The sequence below is a fragment of the Camponotus vicinus genome, unplaced genomic scaffold, assembly GCF_025532165.1.
Source record: "Camponotus vicinus isolate PSW18456_S1 unplaced genomic scaffold, iyCamVici1.0 SCAF_5, whole genome shotgun sequence".
NCBI classification, from domain to species: domain Eukaryota; kingdom Metazoa; phylum Arthropoda; class Insecta; order Hymenoptera; family Formicidae; genus Camponotus; species Camponotus vicinus.
In genome coordinates this window covers 20,914,923-20,931,876 of record NW_028141977.1, presented here as the reverse complement: position 1 = coordinate 20,931,876, position 16,954 = coordinate 20,914,923, and the positions used below count along the sequence as shown (strand labels likewise).

Genomic DNA, 16,954 nt, shown 5'->3' with positions numbered 1-16,954 from the left:
TCATTGCATTATTTGCGAATCAGTCGAGTTTTTTTTTTATTGCGATTTTATACTGTTTGTGTGAACAAAAAGCTTATTGAGAATTTTATGGCAAAAATTGCTAATGTTTCTCTTTAACATATTATATTATTTTGCAACACATTTTAAGATTTATTACTAATTATTCATATTTATTGTCTATAATTATTTTCTTTACGAATATATAAAGAAATATTTGGTATTCGGAAACCGAAACTCGTTCAATTTTGTGACAATTGCGTGTATTATTTCAAAACATTTATTAATTTTTTAGTTGATTATATAATTTTTAGATTAATTTGTAAACAATATTAATCAAACATATTAAACGTATAAATGCGATACGTAAAAATAACTCCGCATATTGCATCTATCAGGATTGAGAAAAATCTTTCTTTAACGTGATGACAAGACAAATTCCGGAATAATGACAGGCATTTGTCAACGGACGGTTGGCCAACGCGCATCAGACAGCGTGTTTTTGCGAGCGAATTTTGTTCCAAATCGGGGAAACTGAGTGGCCTTGCGAACCCTCGACAGGGGCTTAGTACAGGGTGCTACGTATTGCGTACAAAGGAAACGAGACGCGTCTGTCTGAGCCTCGTAGGGGCAATTCTATGACCTTGACAAGAATAACTCGACAAGGTCGAGGCGACTGAGAATACGCTGATATCCTGTACTTTTTATATAACACTGTTTTTTATTCTATCTATTTCTGTGAATTATTAGGAATTTCAAAAAGAGGGCTATCCATATTTAAAATTCAATCTTTCCCAATGCTTGGAAATCTTGTTAAGTAAATTAATCTAGACTTACTCGTTACTTATTTTTTCGATTACAAGTATATTGAATTTTTAGAGATGAGATTGCTATAAATGTAAGAAGAAAAATATAAAAAATTTTAAAAGTTAGAAACATGGAAGAAATGTCGGAAAAAAATTCACGCTTAAAAAACGAAAAATTCATGGAACTTACTTGCTGTGATGGACGCAGAAGAAAATAAAAGATTGCTTGACTGAAATATCTGTAAATTTTTGCAAAGAATTATTTTAGAAATTTTTAGTCGTGCATAATATATACATATACATCATATTTACATGTACCATATATTCTATTGAAAATAATTTAATTCTTAAATTTAACTATAAAGGGGGAAGAATGCAACGTTGGGAATATCGTATTTCTCGAAATATTCAAATCGCTTCACTGATTTGTTTTCTCAAACAATTGATTTAATTGAGAGACAATTTTGACAGATTCATATGATTTTAATTCTATTTGGTCTAATTATAAAATTGCATCATCTCTCATCGTGCAGTTTTAATCGAGAGTATTTTTGAATGACAAACATTTACGGAAAAATGCACGACGTTTTCACTCAATTATTTCGGGTTTCGTTAGGGAAGTACGTGTTATGCGTGCAATTCTTTGTTCACCCATGGGCGATTTATCTTCGAGCTTTCTCTTTTGCTTGATTTCGCATTCCTCGGACTGTCTTGGCACGCATCCAGATAACAATTCACTTAGGAAATCATTTTAACGTATAAAATGACAATACAGTAGCACGCAATAAAATCGTATTTTGATCAACAAAACAGCTTTGGATTTTCAAGTATTTAATTTTTTTCCAACAACAGGAAACAGTTTGATTCTGAAAAATTATATAATCTATGTATATTCTGGTTATATATTTTCCGAATAATTGTTTAATATGCGTTGCAAGGTGCATAGTTGTATAGATGCTTATTAAATTCTTTTCCTTGCGCAAGATGCATAAAATAACTCAACTCTAATTTGCATAACTTTGCTTCTTGTTCTGTTATAAAATTCTTTTAAATATGAAATCAATGTATAAATATTATAACAATGAAACAAGTATTATAATATGAGATTGAATTCTGCAATTAAAGATTATTTTAAATTTTGCAATAAGAAATGTGATTTATATAAAATAAAATTATAAAGTAATACATTAAATAAAATCAAATTATAACACCATGAAATGTTGATTTTTTTTTAGGTGGTTTTATATTTTGATTTTTTATTGTAAATTATTAAGAGAGATATTGACACATACACATATTAATATAAAAATGTGTACAATATATACTAATGAGTATTTCCTTTTACATGGTCATTCGAGATACATAACAGATGAACATGGAACAAGTTTGAGAGTGAGAGTGAGAGATAATGAGAATCTGCTAATTAATTAGCATTCTCTTAGCAGGAGTAATAATACGTACAACTCAGAAGGTACCATACACGCAAAATAATTATTAGCAAACGAGTACGCAATTATTTTTAATTGTAATTTTTAATTATATATAAATCACATTCTATTCACGAGCAAATGAAAATATTACAAATGCACGATTCTATCTGTAACTTTTGTAAATTATTATAAAATTAGGAAACATAAAGAATAAAGTTAGGGAGCAAAATATAAATAACATGATTTTGGACGAGTATAAAATATTTTCTTCTCCATTAATATAATATATTTATAATGAATAAATACATTATTTGTGTGTATAGTAATGATTAAATATACATATTTTATTTTCGATCGTACTACTAATTTTTCACGCATTATAACGTCGCAGTATATTATTCAAATACCTGCGTAGAAACATTTTACATTACACACTTACAGCTGTGGAATACATGAAACATACATACGCGTTTCTTGTATGCAATTATTCATCCTGTATAATTGGCTAAGTTATCTCTATGATTTGCACGATGACAAGCTACAGACGAGACATCTTTTTTTGGCTTTTATGCGAGATGAGCGTGCATCTCACATTCAGCAATTAAATATCTCTCTTTACCGGCTTCACTTGACACACAAACATACACTTATTTTTCTACATTTAAATTAGCAATATAACTTTATTATTAAAAAAGAGGATGATTAGAAGATAATCTTAAAATTTATTTTACGTTAGTCTAGTTTACGCCTAAACCCCGCTCTCTCTTTAGTTTTTAATTAGTTTCATTTAGTAGGTCATAATGTGTTCCCGATTAAGATCGATTAATCGAATGTCAGCGTGTTAGCGATGACATCAAGTGGGATTCGGGACTACTCGCGCGATGGGTCTGTAACAGACGTTTCACCAACCGTTCCATTTATGTTCCACCGATGACGCGACTCATTACAATTAACGATCATGTCATGCCTAGAGGCTCAGTCTGCCTCCCGCTGTTCTTCTCGCCGGGTGATCGTGTAAAAGCTCTCGCATCTTAGACCGGGTCACAATTCTCGGTTGTTTCAACGACCGTGGGAAACATTAATCTTGAATTTTTTTTTAATAAAAGTGCAATTTAAATATAATAATTGTGGAAAATTTTAAAAGTTGGTAAAAGATGATAAAGACAGTATTATTGTGGAATATAAGATGTAATCACACAGATGCGTGTAGCTCTTGCAAATGTATAAATAGCAAGTACAAATGCATGGATATTATATTTTTTTCGTTGTTATTAATTTTAATTTTGAAATGACAAGTGCGGATTTATCAAATTCCCATCAAGATAATTTTAAGACATTATTTGACTACGATTGGGAATGTTATGTTTTAACGAGGTAATGAATCTCTCGAGTTCTTTCGACAACTTAGATTTTTATATAATAGTACGACTTTTCTTAATTTAAAATGTACTCATTATTTCTTACGACTTAAAAATATATAAAAAGTATCGTTTAATTAGAAAAATCGCTTATATAAGACGCATAAGAAAATTCTATATATTTATGATGAGTACAGAGTGTTATCCTTGAAAAGATTCAGGCCATATATTTTCGGTGCGTTAACCCGCCGCTCTTATTGGTTCTCTTGCTCGTAGATTCAAAGGTGGCCATTACGTAAAAGTTTAATTATAGTATCCTGACGGCTCCCGTCGATGATCATCGCTCGTTGCGTAAAATTTTTCTAGACGTTAATTGACGCGTAAAGACATATACGCGTACACACATCTTTCCTACGAGTAGCAACACTCTCTCGGTTTCTTACGCACCGTCAAGAAAACGGAAGTGGTCTTATCTAATCGTTGCCGAGTCGATGCGGAACGGCAACAATTTCTTGCATGGTGTTTACTACGCTTAAGAAAGTGGCACGTGTTTTCCCTAAACATTCGTCGCCAAAGAATTTAAATTTTCCAGCGAGTCTGTGAAATTGTAGAAATGACGTGAGTGACTCGAGCAATATTTAGAAATCTAATGTCTCTTAATTTTTTTTTGCACATTTTAAATCAAATTTCGAAGATTAAAAATTAATAATTATGTTTTTTTATCTTGAAATTTTGAATTATAAAGTAAAAGTCACAAGAAAATTTACAAATTTTATAATTAAGATTGATCAAATATACGTGATCAAATTTTATTATTAAGATTGAACATGAGTAAGAATACACTTGAAAGATTAAGATTTTTCATTTCATTTAACGGAATACTCGAAAACGATTACTATATTATTAATAATTAATGTACTTTTAACTTCAATTTCAGATTTTTTTGTAAAATATAATTATCAATATGCTTTAATTCAAAAAAATTTTTTTTTCTTGTGTTTTGTATTTTTTGTGCACATTTTTTTGTACATTTGCATTTATGTTTGTATAAATGAATATTATTTATTAATAAATTTATAAGACTACTTCAATTGGAACATACAAGTACATACGTGCACATTTTATAAACGGCAAGAATTATTTGTGTGAATTCTCTCATCTCTGGAACCGTAATCCAAGATGCCGGACACAGGTATTGCCGACCCTTAACGAAATTGATCTGCCCTTTAAAGGTTAAAGAAATTGCAAGGCTGACGGTTATCTCCTTCGCTTGAAACATTGCAAGAACTTTGAAATGAAATTTATTACTCATACGGCTACCTAAGGAAGGTCAAGGCATCAAAAGGCCAAGCAGTTCCTCCCTCCTAGAAGTTTCTTAATAATGCGGCTTCGCGATCGGTAGAGCAGATAAAATTACGAGATATGCAATGCGTGTTTCGTCATCATTCATGAATAAATCGTGGATCAAAGCCTAGACAAAGTGTTATGTGGCAATGCGAGATTTGTGAAAAAAATACTAAAATTTTCCTGTTACATCGACCTAAATTTCAATATGCGTTTATAATCCACTGATCGATTTATTGATCACTTCACGAAAATGGAAACTGAATATCCGCGAATATCGCGCACCAAGTCGCAAAACTATATTTAAATTTATTTAAACTAAAGTCCAAGAATTTAATATGTCTGGATATATCATAGACTAGTTGTAGATTATAAAATCATTAGAAATTAAGAATTTTAAAGAACTATTGTAAATATAATTATCTTAATTTTTTTTATTATTCTTTATTACAAATAAATTATTTCAGTTAAATTTTTAATTAAGACTTGCTTAATGTTATTGTGCTTAATATCGGAAATAAAGAATTATACGAAAGATAATTAATATATCTTATATTAAATTTTTAATAAGGAGAAATCTTGATTTTTTCTAAACTTAATATTGACAAAAATATATATATCACACACACACACACACACACACACACACACACACACACACACACACACACACACACACACACACACACACACACATATATATATATATATATATATATATATATATATCACATATATGCATTCGTTTTTTTCTGTTGATTCATAACGTCTCGTAGATATGACGTATAGAAATCAGACAGAAGTCTGTACAAAAAAAGCTTACCTTCGACTGATGTCGATTATCTATGTGCCGTAGAAGAAAAATCTTCGTATTTGTAAAATATGGATACTTTGCATACTCACTTAAATTCTTCTTATATGTCTTTATTTCTTGACTATTTCTTCTTACGTGACTGGTATTTCCAACATATTTTTAGCGTCACGATTGTAACTTACAATCAGTGTATGCCGTTACTCTTCATTTGCAATTTTATAACTACATTAATAATTAATATTATCATATTTTCTATTTGATTTAATGCATTCATCGAATAGAGGATTGTTTCCACGAAAAAATAATTAAGCATATATATATAAATAATATTAAGTTTTTGTCTTTTATAGGAAAGTATAGAAATCTTATTTCGGAAAATTGAATAATCAATATTTTAAAGTATCTCTCTTCTCGTGCACATTGAATTATATTAAAAAATCTAATTTTTTTAAATTGATATTCTATATGTGGAATCTTTCAGAAATATTATATTTTAGATGTTATAATACTCTTCATATATGCGTACGACGTCTCGATGATGAATCCCGTAGTCGCTATTGAGAGTTAGCGTCCATTGTACGTTCGTAGCGGTTTTCTAGCAACAAGCCTATGACCAGCTTTCCCGATAGCAATCCGCGAAACCGGCAGACTTCCTGGATGTTGGAATCCTTGGAACTTTATAGCTTTAGTTTCTACGGCGGTCTTCAACTTATCTTCTTTTGTACGCGAGAACCGCTAGAAGCGTAAATTCTTGTGATAGCGTGCTCAAGTGTATTTCTGAATTGAATTCTAATTATATATCCTCTTCGTTATCTATTTGTTCTCTTGAAGCATCAAGAATGAGGAATACAAGAATAAAAGATCTGCAGCTTCAGTTTTAATTGAAGTATACATTTTAGAAAAATGTATAGTTATATATATATGTACAGTTATATATTTTTTTAAATATTTATATTATATTTTATGTCAAATTTATTTCAAAATTATTTCTTTATTTTATTATTTCTTTATTTTATTATTTCTTTATTTTATTATTTCTTTTTTATTATTTTGTTATCATTTATTTTAAAAGAGATTTCTATCTGATTGATACAAATATGATTAAAAAGTTGACCTGTGTGTGGAATTTGAGCGGAACTGAATCAGGAAGTTGAGATTTAAGATGAAAACATCAAGTTTCTGCTTCCTAGCTTTATGATTTTTGAATATTGTACCTTTTACAAATTGTTATAATTTTGATCATAACAATTGTGTCCGACACTCGGTTAAGCTTCTTATCACAATTCGTTCTTCAAAAATGAAAGGCAGGCATCGCAATTATGGGGATAGAGCGAAGATCACTAAGACCTCCAACTGCGTGAAGCAAGGATAATCGGCGTTCCGTAAGCTTTACGTTCCGATGATTCTCCCGAGAACACTGTTGACTTGTTCGACGTGGCGAAGGGGGATATCTTCGATCACGCTTTCTTCTTATGTGACGGCACTGTCATGGTCGAGTGCTGACGGTAACAACGTTCGAGATTTCTTCGTTTTTCGGGACGGTCGCGAAACGTCATCGGAAATATTTGTCAAGTGGTTTCTCGCGTTGTAACAAGACGGAAAAGAGAGAAAAATTGTACGCGAACTTGAATCTTGAAGAGATCCTCGCGAAATGAATGGAAAATAATCAATCGGGGATAGATGAAAAGTTATCGATTTTTCTGCATTCACAAATAATAAATAAGGATAATAAATAAGGAAAGCTTGTATTTTAGAGATCAAGTTTTAGTTTCGTTTCATTATATATACATGTAAAGAAATTAATAGTAAGATGTATAAATGTATATCAAATTTATCTAATGTGACCAAACAGGAAAGATTATTTGTTTAAAAACTAAAATTACTTTTTATATTTTATTTTCTTATATCGTTTTAATTTTTTTAAATTTGTTTTAATTTTTATCTTAAGATTTTTATTTCAAAACTTTTAATTTTAATGCATAAATAAAATGTAAAGATCGACATCATAAATCAGAATCTTTCTTTAACATATATTGTAGGATAACTATCGCAGTTTCTATAAAAATTTATGCGAAAAACCGCGTAAATTAATAAACTTTCATTTATTAAATTTGTAAAAGTATATACATAAAACATCAGAAATCAGCAAAAATTTAAATGGAAAATCTTAATGATATATAAATGGTCAATAAAACTTACAAATTTATCGCATTTTTCAATTTATGTAATAAAATTTATACGAGTAACAAGTCTGATAGGTATCGAATAAACAAGGCGGAGATAATATTTATCAGGAAATCCTTTTCCTCATCTAGAGGAAACGATTGAACTGGTTTATATGTATATCAATCTAAAACCAGGAAACCAGTTAGCGAACGCGGCCAAGTTTAAAAGATGGAAACGAAGCAAAAGTACGCATACCTACTTTTATATAAGAATAAAAGTAGAAAAAAATATTTATTTGAAAGTCTGAAATATCTATCTTTGTGCATTGAATTTCCACAATTTTTTGATCACTTTTTTTCATATTTTGAATACAATTTGTTAGAGGAAAATAAAAACGAACGAATCGTGAAACTTTCTTTCATGTTATATTACTTTACATACGTCTCGCTGCGATAACATTGTAAGATTTATCTTATTATCTGTTATTATTATCTGTTTTATTAGAACGAAGCAATGAGCGTTTCAACGCGATGCTCAGCGAACTATATCGATGACATCATGTATGTATATGAGTCTCTACAACCAGTCTCTACCAACAGATCATTTAGCAAATGTCGCAATTTAAATTTGCAACGCAGTAATCTCGACATCAGTGATCGCGTGCACAGCCTCTATTTCCCTTGACAAAAGTTTCTTAAGGTTTTATTTATACGTCATTTTTCAAAAATAATAATCGTATATTAAAAATTACGTTAAACTTCACGTTTATTCGAGTCTTTCCATCGCGATGGAGATTGCACCTCGCACTTTGAAAAGATTTAAAGCGAGACGTCGTTGCGTCCCTATTCTCAAGCAATTGGCTAATATTTTTTTACTCGCTTCCTTACGCAGCGAGTATTACGTCGTGAGAATCATCGCTTAGTCTCGGAATAGAACGGGGGCGAATGGGAAAGTTACTACTTACGGTAATTTTCCGAGGGGTACGTATCTCGCGATGCGCAACATTGACTCTCGCTGTCCAACGAAATCCGGAACACAAAGATATTTCTTGTATAAACCGTCAGCTCATACTTTAGAAAGTACACGTGCTTTCTTTGTTCTCGCAGATGATGATAACTTTCCGTCGATTTCCGAAGACCCCGCTGATAGATAGATTCGCTTCTTCACGCTTGGGAAATGTCACGAAGCAGTTGTAAAACCGCAGCATCGATAATTCGGTTATTCTAGCAAAAAACATAATACACTAGGGGAAAACGAGGTCGAGAAGCGAATAAACAACACGAGCCCTCCGCGAGCATGGGAGCCAAAGTTTTTTTATTTTAATCTTTTTTTCAAAAAATTCTAATATTCTCATTTTTTTCGTTTCTCAGGTCGGCCTTGCAGACGTTGCACAAGGTGTCCGGTAAGGCACGCGAGCAAAACTATTTTCTAAGTGGACTGTCTCACGACTGGGTCAGTTACTATGAGCAACGGATCGAGAGCGATCGGTCGTGCCTCAACGAATGGCACGCCATGGACAATCTGGAGTCCAAGAGACCGCCGTCACCGGATAGCGTACGCACCAAGTGAGTCGAACTCTTATCACGGTTCGCAGACGAAACTCCAACCCTGGCCAACAGCCAGATAATAGATCGCGCGCGGAAATCCTGCGTTTCTTGGAAGAAGTCGCGCGTTGCCTTCTCGTCGGGCGATTTCGCGGACGTTCGATTTAGCTGGCGTCCCCGATACATTTGCGTTCGGACGAAATTGATCGACGAGGAATATACGTATAAAACGATTCTTCTTCCGTCGAGAAACAGCTGATCATCGTGAATTTAACTTGGTTCCGTGCCAGACTCGGTAGTTTGTCGATGCGTCCTTTCTGGCTGTCTATGCACCGCTCCGAGTCGCGTGCGATACAAGTGGAGCGTAACTTTATAGCCGTCCTTCAATTATTTCCAGTTTCTACGTCTGTCCATCCTTTCTCGAATTAACATTTCGAAACATTAGGTCATTCCTATTGGATTCCAGTATCATGAAATCTTGGAACATACATCCAGGAAACTGATATATGTATTATATATCCGCAAGACTTCCACTAATTCTTCTTTCTTAATTGTTTACGAGTCCATTTTTAATCCATCTTATACCAGTAAATAATTCCATATAAATTTTTCATAAAGTTACCTATATAGAATTATATGAAATAACAAAGTGGTTAGAGAGAATATATAATGCTCACATTTAGAAAAGAAGATTTATGTTACTTTGTATTAACGTAGAGATAAAATAATCATTGATAGCCGATAATTTGCTATGTATTTAATATATTTTGTCTATATAAGTAATTTATTCATAAGATATCACTAAAAAATGTTCATTTTAACGTAGGCCTAGAGAGAGAGAGGAGACCGAGCGCGTGATTCGATCGACGTTGAAGGAAATTATGATGTCCGTGGATCTCGATGAAGTTACCTCCAAGTATATTAGAGGCCGACTGGAAGAAGATCTTGATATGGATCTCGGAGAATTTAAGCCGTTTATCGATCAAGAGATGCTCACTATACTAGGTCAAATGGATGCGCCAACTGAGATATTTGATCACGTTTATCTCGGGAGCGAGTGGAACGCCAGCAATTTAGAGGAACTTCAGAAAAATGGGTACGTTCGATCGCATTGCGAGATATTTCTTGCATATTTTCGTATCGTATGCAAATTTGATAGCCATTTCTAATCTTGTGTAACGCTCTATATATTTTAATTCGGTCAACGATCGATTTTTTATGTAATTAGAATTTAAACCAAGTTCCACTTTTAAACATTATATATAGACTTGGTATTTTCTTGAAAGAATCTTTATATAGATGTATAGATCCATCATATATAATATATATTATTATATATAATCGTTATTTCCAATATCTAGAAAACTTTGTGTGAATTGTGTATATTATCGAAAACTCTACATTTAAAATGTGTCATCTTGTTCTAATGTACTAAACTATTAACTTAACTCTAATTAGTATCTTTTAATTTCAGTGTAAGGCATATTTTGAACGTTACTCGGGAAATTGATAACTTCTTCCCGGGCATGTTCACTTATCTGAATGTACGTGTGTACGACGATGAGAAAACGGACTTGCTGAAACACTGGGATAACACATTCAAGTACATCACCAAGGCGAAGATGGAGGGGTCCAAGGTGTTGGTGCACTGCAAGATGGGAGTGTCCCGATCTGCTTCCGTTGTGATAGCTTACGCGATGAAGGCATACAACTGGGATTTCTCCCAGGCATGGAAACACGTCAAGGACAAGCGCAATTGTATCAAGCCTAACAACAGCTTCCTTCTGCAGTTGGAAACGTACCAAGGTATTTTGGATGCGATGAAGAACAAGGAGAAACTTCAGAGGTCCAAGTCCGACACGAATCTGAAATCTCCCACGTCCGCGAAGAATCAGTCAAAAAAGGAGGAAAAATCGGATAATATAGAGAACAATATGCGGGAGATTTCAGGTTCAGAGTTGAAGAAGAGTAGCCAGAGACCAAAGAGTTGGTCACCGAATGTCAAAGTCGCCGAAAATATGTTACCTTCCGGTAAGATTTTTTCTATCCTATATATCTTTAACCAGTTGCGCTTCTTTTTAATGGGTTTTTGAACGGCAATGCAAAATTATTATCTTATCAATGTTTGATGTCAATGCTTAATCATAGAGCTTGTTATCACCAAACATGACATTGTCAATCTATCGATAATTAATTGTAACAATGTGTAAATTTTATAAAACTAGTATTTTTTTTATTATTTATGCGAATTGTAATAATAAAAATCTTCCAATTGCTCATATACTTTATAATTGAAGTAAAATGTAGTTAAAAATGTATGCGGAAAATGTACAGAATATTATTTATTTATGTAGAAACAAGCATTTTCATCGTTTATTATGTAATGTTGCAGTTCCTTTATCGCAGTCGTTGGAAAGTATCGACAAGACAGGAAACGCGGAAGTCACACGGGAGGATCTGCTTCGTGGCTCGAATCAAAAACCGGCAATAGAACAAGAGGCTCGCAACGTTCTAATGCCCTGCGACAATGGACAATCTTACAGCGTGTCGCAGAATAAAATAATGCACCTAGACCCCGCTCCCACCCCTGGCACAACACCACCTAGCGTAAAGAATAGAATTAATAAATTGGAAACTCAGGGACAGAAGAGGAAGGGTTTAGTACTCAATCTAACCAATCAATTTGAAGCGGCCAGCAGTAAACCGTCATCACCGGGATCCGACTCGGACGCGAGATCTCTGCCTCAGAGTTCAATTGCGGAGGACAACGCGAAACCAATCGAAAATGGTCACTCGCATTGCGAGCAATCGCAGGAAACGCAAGAGAGCACAGTTTCTGTTGCGAACAGAAGGCCTTCTAGAGAAGAAGTTTGGGATCCTGGCGAAGAACAGAAGGAGAGAGAAGAAGAGACGAACCAGGAGTCCACCGAGATCAACGATAATAGTGAATGTCTAGTCTGGACTGCGTCTGCGGATGCAACATGTGTGGATTCGTGTAATGACAATAAAATTGTCGGAGATGTGAGTGTGGAGAGTGAATGTATCGCGAGTGTGGCAACGGATACGACGACATCGTCGACGTGTCCCGATAGTTTGGGAAAGAAAACTAAAAAGGACGGTGATCCATTTAGCGCTCAGTTGGATCGAGTGTTTGATCGCGAAGAGAGACGGGGTGAGCTTCCTGTCACAAGGGAATCTCCAAGCAGACAAAGTTCCTGGAGTAGTTACGACAGTGCGGTGGTTCTCGACAACAATTCAGTGCATAGTTCGTGGGCTACCTTACCGTCGAGGAACAGTTCCTGGGGCTCTTACGACATGCGGCCATCCGATTTACTCGGATCTAGCGGTCTATTCCCATATGATAAGGAAGAGATACCCTGGCATCCGGGTACAGTAAAGCGCACTAAGCAAAAACTAGAAGAGGGCACGACTGTGGGCGGGGTTAAACGCGTATGCACACAAAATTCCACGTCCGCGGACGATAAGAATGACAGGTTGACCGCTGAAATGGATGCGGTTGCGATCGAAACGTACAATCCGATGCTATTGCATCATATGCCGTCGCCGTCACCGACGCGAAGAAGAGATTCGTCGCCCAGTCAAGAATACAATCTTAAAGTAGAAACAAATAGAGATTCGCCTAGTCCGGTAGGCATTGACATCTCCCTTACGTCCATACGTCAAATCGGAAGATTATCTACAAGCGCCCCTGCGCCGTCCTCTTTATCCTCCGAATCCGACCTGCCACTGTCCCTGAGATCCTGCAGATCGGAAAGCGAAACGTCCAGTCCATGCGTCGTCAATACTCCTCAATGCCCTTCTGTGAAACATCACAAAATGGTCTTGGAAAATCTGTGCAACAAGTCCGTGTTCAGTAAGCGCTGCCTCTCCGTGGACGATTCGCCAGAAGCCGAATGTCCACGTAGCACATCTGGTATAGTAAAAAATCTGAAAAAGGAATTCGAAGCAAAGTCGACTAAGCTAGAAAGGAGTCCCGAGAACAACATGTGTGAAGGCGAAAACGCGTCACTGTCCGCACGACCAAAAAGGGACGTGAAGATTCGGAGCTTGCCCTCGTCACCGGTGATCCCGCACAACGAATCTAAGATCCAGTCGTCATCCAGCGTCGGCGAAACCAAAGACAACAAGCAGACAAGAAGAAACGAAACCACGCCACCGTTATCGTCACAGGATAGTACGTCGGAGGATCTCTCCGTCCGAGTACTAGTGGGAAAGTACGAGGTCGCGAAGCCAGAGTCCAGGAAAAGTTCATCGGACGTGCAGTTACGCGCGCACAAAGACAAAGATTGGGACACTATGGAGGTGCATCCGCCAGCAAAATCGAAAATCGCCCCTGAATTTTCAAGAAGATCAGCGCCAATTATGATCAATAACCACTCGGCGCCTCTATTTAGCGAGGCGCCGGAAGCACCCGGTAGACCGCCAGCGGTACCATCACCTAGCGTGGTTGTGGCCAGCGTGGTGGCAAAGGCAGCTAGCAAAAAGCAACAGCAGCATGGTAGAACTCATCCCCTCGCTAGGCTACAGGTCAGGCCTAGGCATAGCAGTCCTGTTTACAACACCATGTAAAAGTGATTAGACGATTTATTTTGCGTACGTCGAGTTCTTAGACGAAACGCGAGTGCAACGGATAATTCGGAATGAAGATACCTATGTGAATAATCGCATGGGTATGTTATCGTGACGATAAAATCGTGTGTGATCTCTTCTTATTGGCGATGAAGATCAGAAAGTTTCGAAGCTAAAATGGTCGCCCCAATTGTTCTAAGAATAGATCTTTTTTTTTCTCTTTCTCTCTCTCTCTCTCTCTCTTTCATCATCATCGCTGCGATTGTTTGTCTATAATCGTTTCATTTATCGAGAAGAACGATCTTGTCATTTCGGTAATGTAACTTATTATTTATAAAACGATAATTTCACGTAAGCGTTATAGGATCTTTTACTACGAAACAACGACAGGCACTTTATGTTCCTTCTCGCCAATATATGTATATAAATATATATGTATGTGTATGTATGTATATATGTATATATGTATGTATGTATGTATATATGTATGTATATATATGTATATGTGTATGTATGTATGTGTGTATGTATATATATATATATATATATATATATATATATATATATATATATATATATATATATATAACTTGGCTTGACGTTAGTTCAATTATTTTAAGCTGGAAATGCAACAATTACGAGGCTGCGCGTTGAGAAGGAGGTCAACGTTAAATTAAGGAAGAGAGATATAATCGTTATTCCTTTATCACTTCGTCGTAAGTTAATGGGCTCGGAATCAAACGTGCGTTAAGAATGAAAAGTATATTATGCGATATGATGACTTAACGTGAAAAGCGGAGCGGGTTTTGGTCCGCAAAAGAAGAGAAAAAGAGCCGAGTGCTCAGTCAGGCTGTGAATGTAAGGTCTGAGCCTCAGGCACACGCTGACCTTTCTTCTGCTTCGCTTTCTTGATCTTTTTTTCTCTCTCTTTTTTTTTACGAATTTAAAGTTACTTCGAGAGACGATAAATCTTTGATCTGCGAAGCGATTTTGTCGTAACGGGATAAAAGTTATATACGACGAGACCTCGAGATAATGTAATATTAAGCCACTATTAGTAATTTATAGGTGATAACGTGATTAGAGAGTGTGAGATGCACATTGTGTGCGAGAATACACGATGTAGCGAAGTGTGTTTTTTGTTGAGCGATTGTTTTCGAAAGTACGAGTGTGATTGAAGAAAAAGGGGGTACCAAAATTCACGAATTCAATCGTTCCCGAAAAATGATTCCTCCTGATCTTTTGTCAACGGCCATATTTTGCATGATCATGGAACTATGTGAAATTTAGTCAATCGAAGAAATAGCAATGTTGTAATAAGTGGATTAGAAAGAGATTTCTCTTAAAGTGTAAAATAATAATTTAGAGTTACGTATATTACTTTATCTCCTGAAATGTGTGATATATGTTGCAACGCGAAGATTACGATTTCAATAAAAGATCAGACCTTACTAGATTTTCATCGACCCATCTCACATTTAACTTACGATCTATGCGCGTATACGAATTTGGATCTCTTCGCTGTTCGTGATCCAATTAGAGAGTCTTGGGTTGAAACGACCATTGTTCTCGCGAATTAGGTACCTCTTCTCATTCATTAATTGTTATTAACTCTTGCTCTTTGTATTCCCGTACTATTATAAATCTTTATCTCGATTAATTCCGAGATTGATTGATCGTGTAATGCTTTTCAATGGCTGACGATGCAGCCGCAATAGTGCATCAGGAAATGTCGCTATTAACTCTCATAAAAAAGTACAATAAAATGACAAGGAAAGATATGTTGATTTACATGGGTGCTTGCATGCACTACGTACACTTTTCCATCGATCGACTTGGAGCGATTATATCTCTGTAAACGTCACAATATTTTTTTAAACACATATCATCGACTCGTCGTTAATTTTGTAAATCATACACATTTCTACCGCGTCGCGCGAAATTTAGTTAGATGACGAAAACCTGATGAAGGAAACCCGCATTGACGACCAATTTTATACTCTGATGTACTTTGACGAATGCGACCGCTGCTAAGGGATGCTTTGCGATCGCGCGTCGCGATTTTATCGTAATATAAAAATATATTTTATTACAAATATCACGCGTTTCAACCAAATTAGGCTCGTTGATCGTTCAGATTGTAGATACGGGCAAAAAATGTGGAACATGTAGTTTTCCGAATAGGTCTGTTGGGTCGCACCTAGAGATTAACTATTATTCTACTTACACAAGTTAAGTACAATCGGATGCGATTTAGAAAAAAAGGAGGATATTTTTTTCTGTGCGATATCTCGCCGGAGACAACCGTGTCCTGTTTTTACAAAAGTTACGATTAAGCGAAAATAAAATTTCAGAAATTTTTGAATGATCCAGCAAAATTGTCCAATTTAGAGTATATTTAAATTGTTTATGTATAGATTTTTTTGTTGTTCCTTTTCATTAGCTGAATGCGCAAGATTTCAATGACTGCCATGTAATCCAAATAAATGTCCGACGATAAGTCTTATTTATATAAGTGTTATAAAACAGGACGTGTCGCCGTCTTCGGTGCGAGTATTAAAACGATGCGCTTTCTGCTCTCTCAGCATGTTTGTGCGCGAGCGATCTTTTTCTACACCGAATCGCTTCAACAACCGATGGATTTGCTCGTGTCAAGTAAGTTTGTATTGTCACAAATCGATGTGCTCAGTTTTAGTGATTATCCCTATCCCGTTCCTTTGACCGTCCCCATCCTTGTCTCTTAAGTTTTGCTTAAGTGTGTGCGTTCGTTCGATATGAGAACTTGCTGTCATATGAGAAATGATAAAACCGTATGTTGTTCTGTATAAATTTTGTACTATAGTTTGTATCAAATAAAATACATTGTTTATTGCTTGAGAGCGCATGTGCTACTTTCTTCGAAAAC

The 16,954-nt window shown here is 35.2% G+C and overlaps 1 protein-coding gene across 7 annotated transcripts in view; it reads left to right on the top strand.

Moving 5' to 3' along the window:
* Ssh (Protein phosphatase Slingshot) overlaps positions 1-16,928 on the top strand; it is a 106,190-nt gene extending 89,262 nt beyond the window's left edge. For 5 of the 7 annotated variants that reach the window (XM_083099798.1, XM_083099796.1, XM_083099795.1 and 2 more), the window contains 4 exons: positions 9,286-9,480; positions 10,286-10,555; positions 10,934-11,490; positions 11,852-16,928. In XM_083099798.1, the coding sequence (XP_082955924.1) occupies positions 9,286-9,480; positions 10,286-10,555; positions 10,934-11,490; positions 11,852-14,049 (3,220 nt within the window). In that variant the 3' untranslated portion in view covers positions 14,050-16,928. Of the gene's footprint in view, positions 1-3,036; positions 3,608-8,413; positions 8,476-9,285; positions 9,481-10,285; positions 10,556-10,933; positions 11,491-11,851 lie in introns of those variants that run through there. The other 2 variants (XM_083099801.1, XM_083099802.1) reach the window with 2 other exon arrangements.
* Positions 16,929-16,954: the final 26 nt, after the last annotated feature.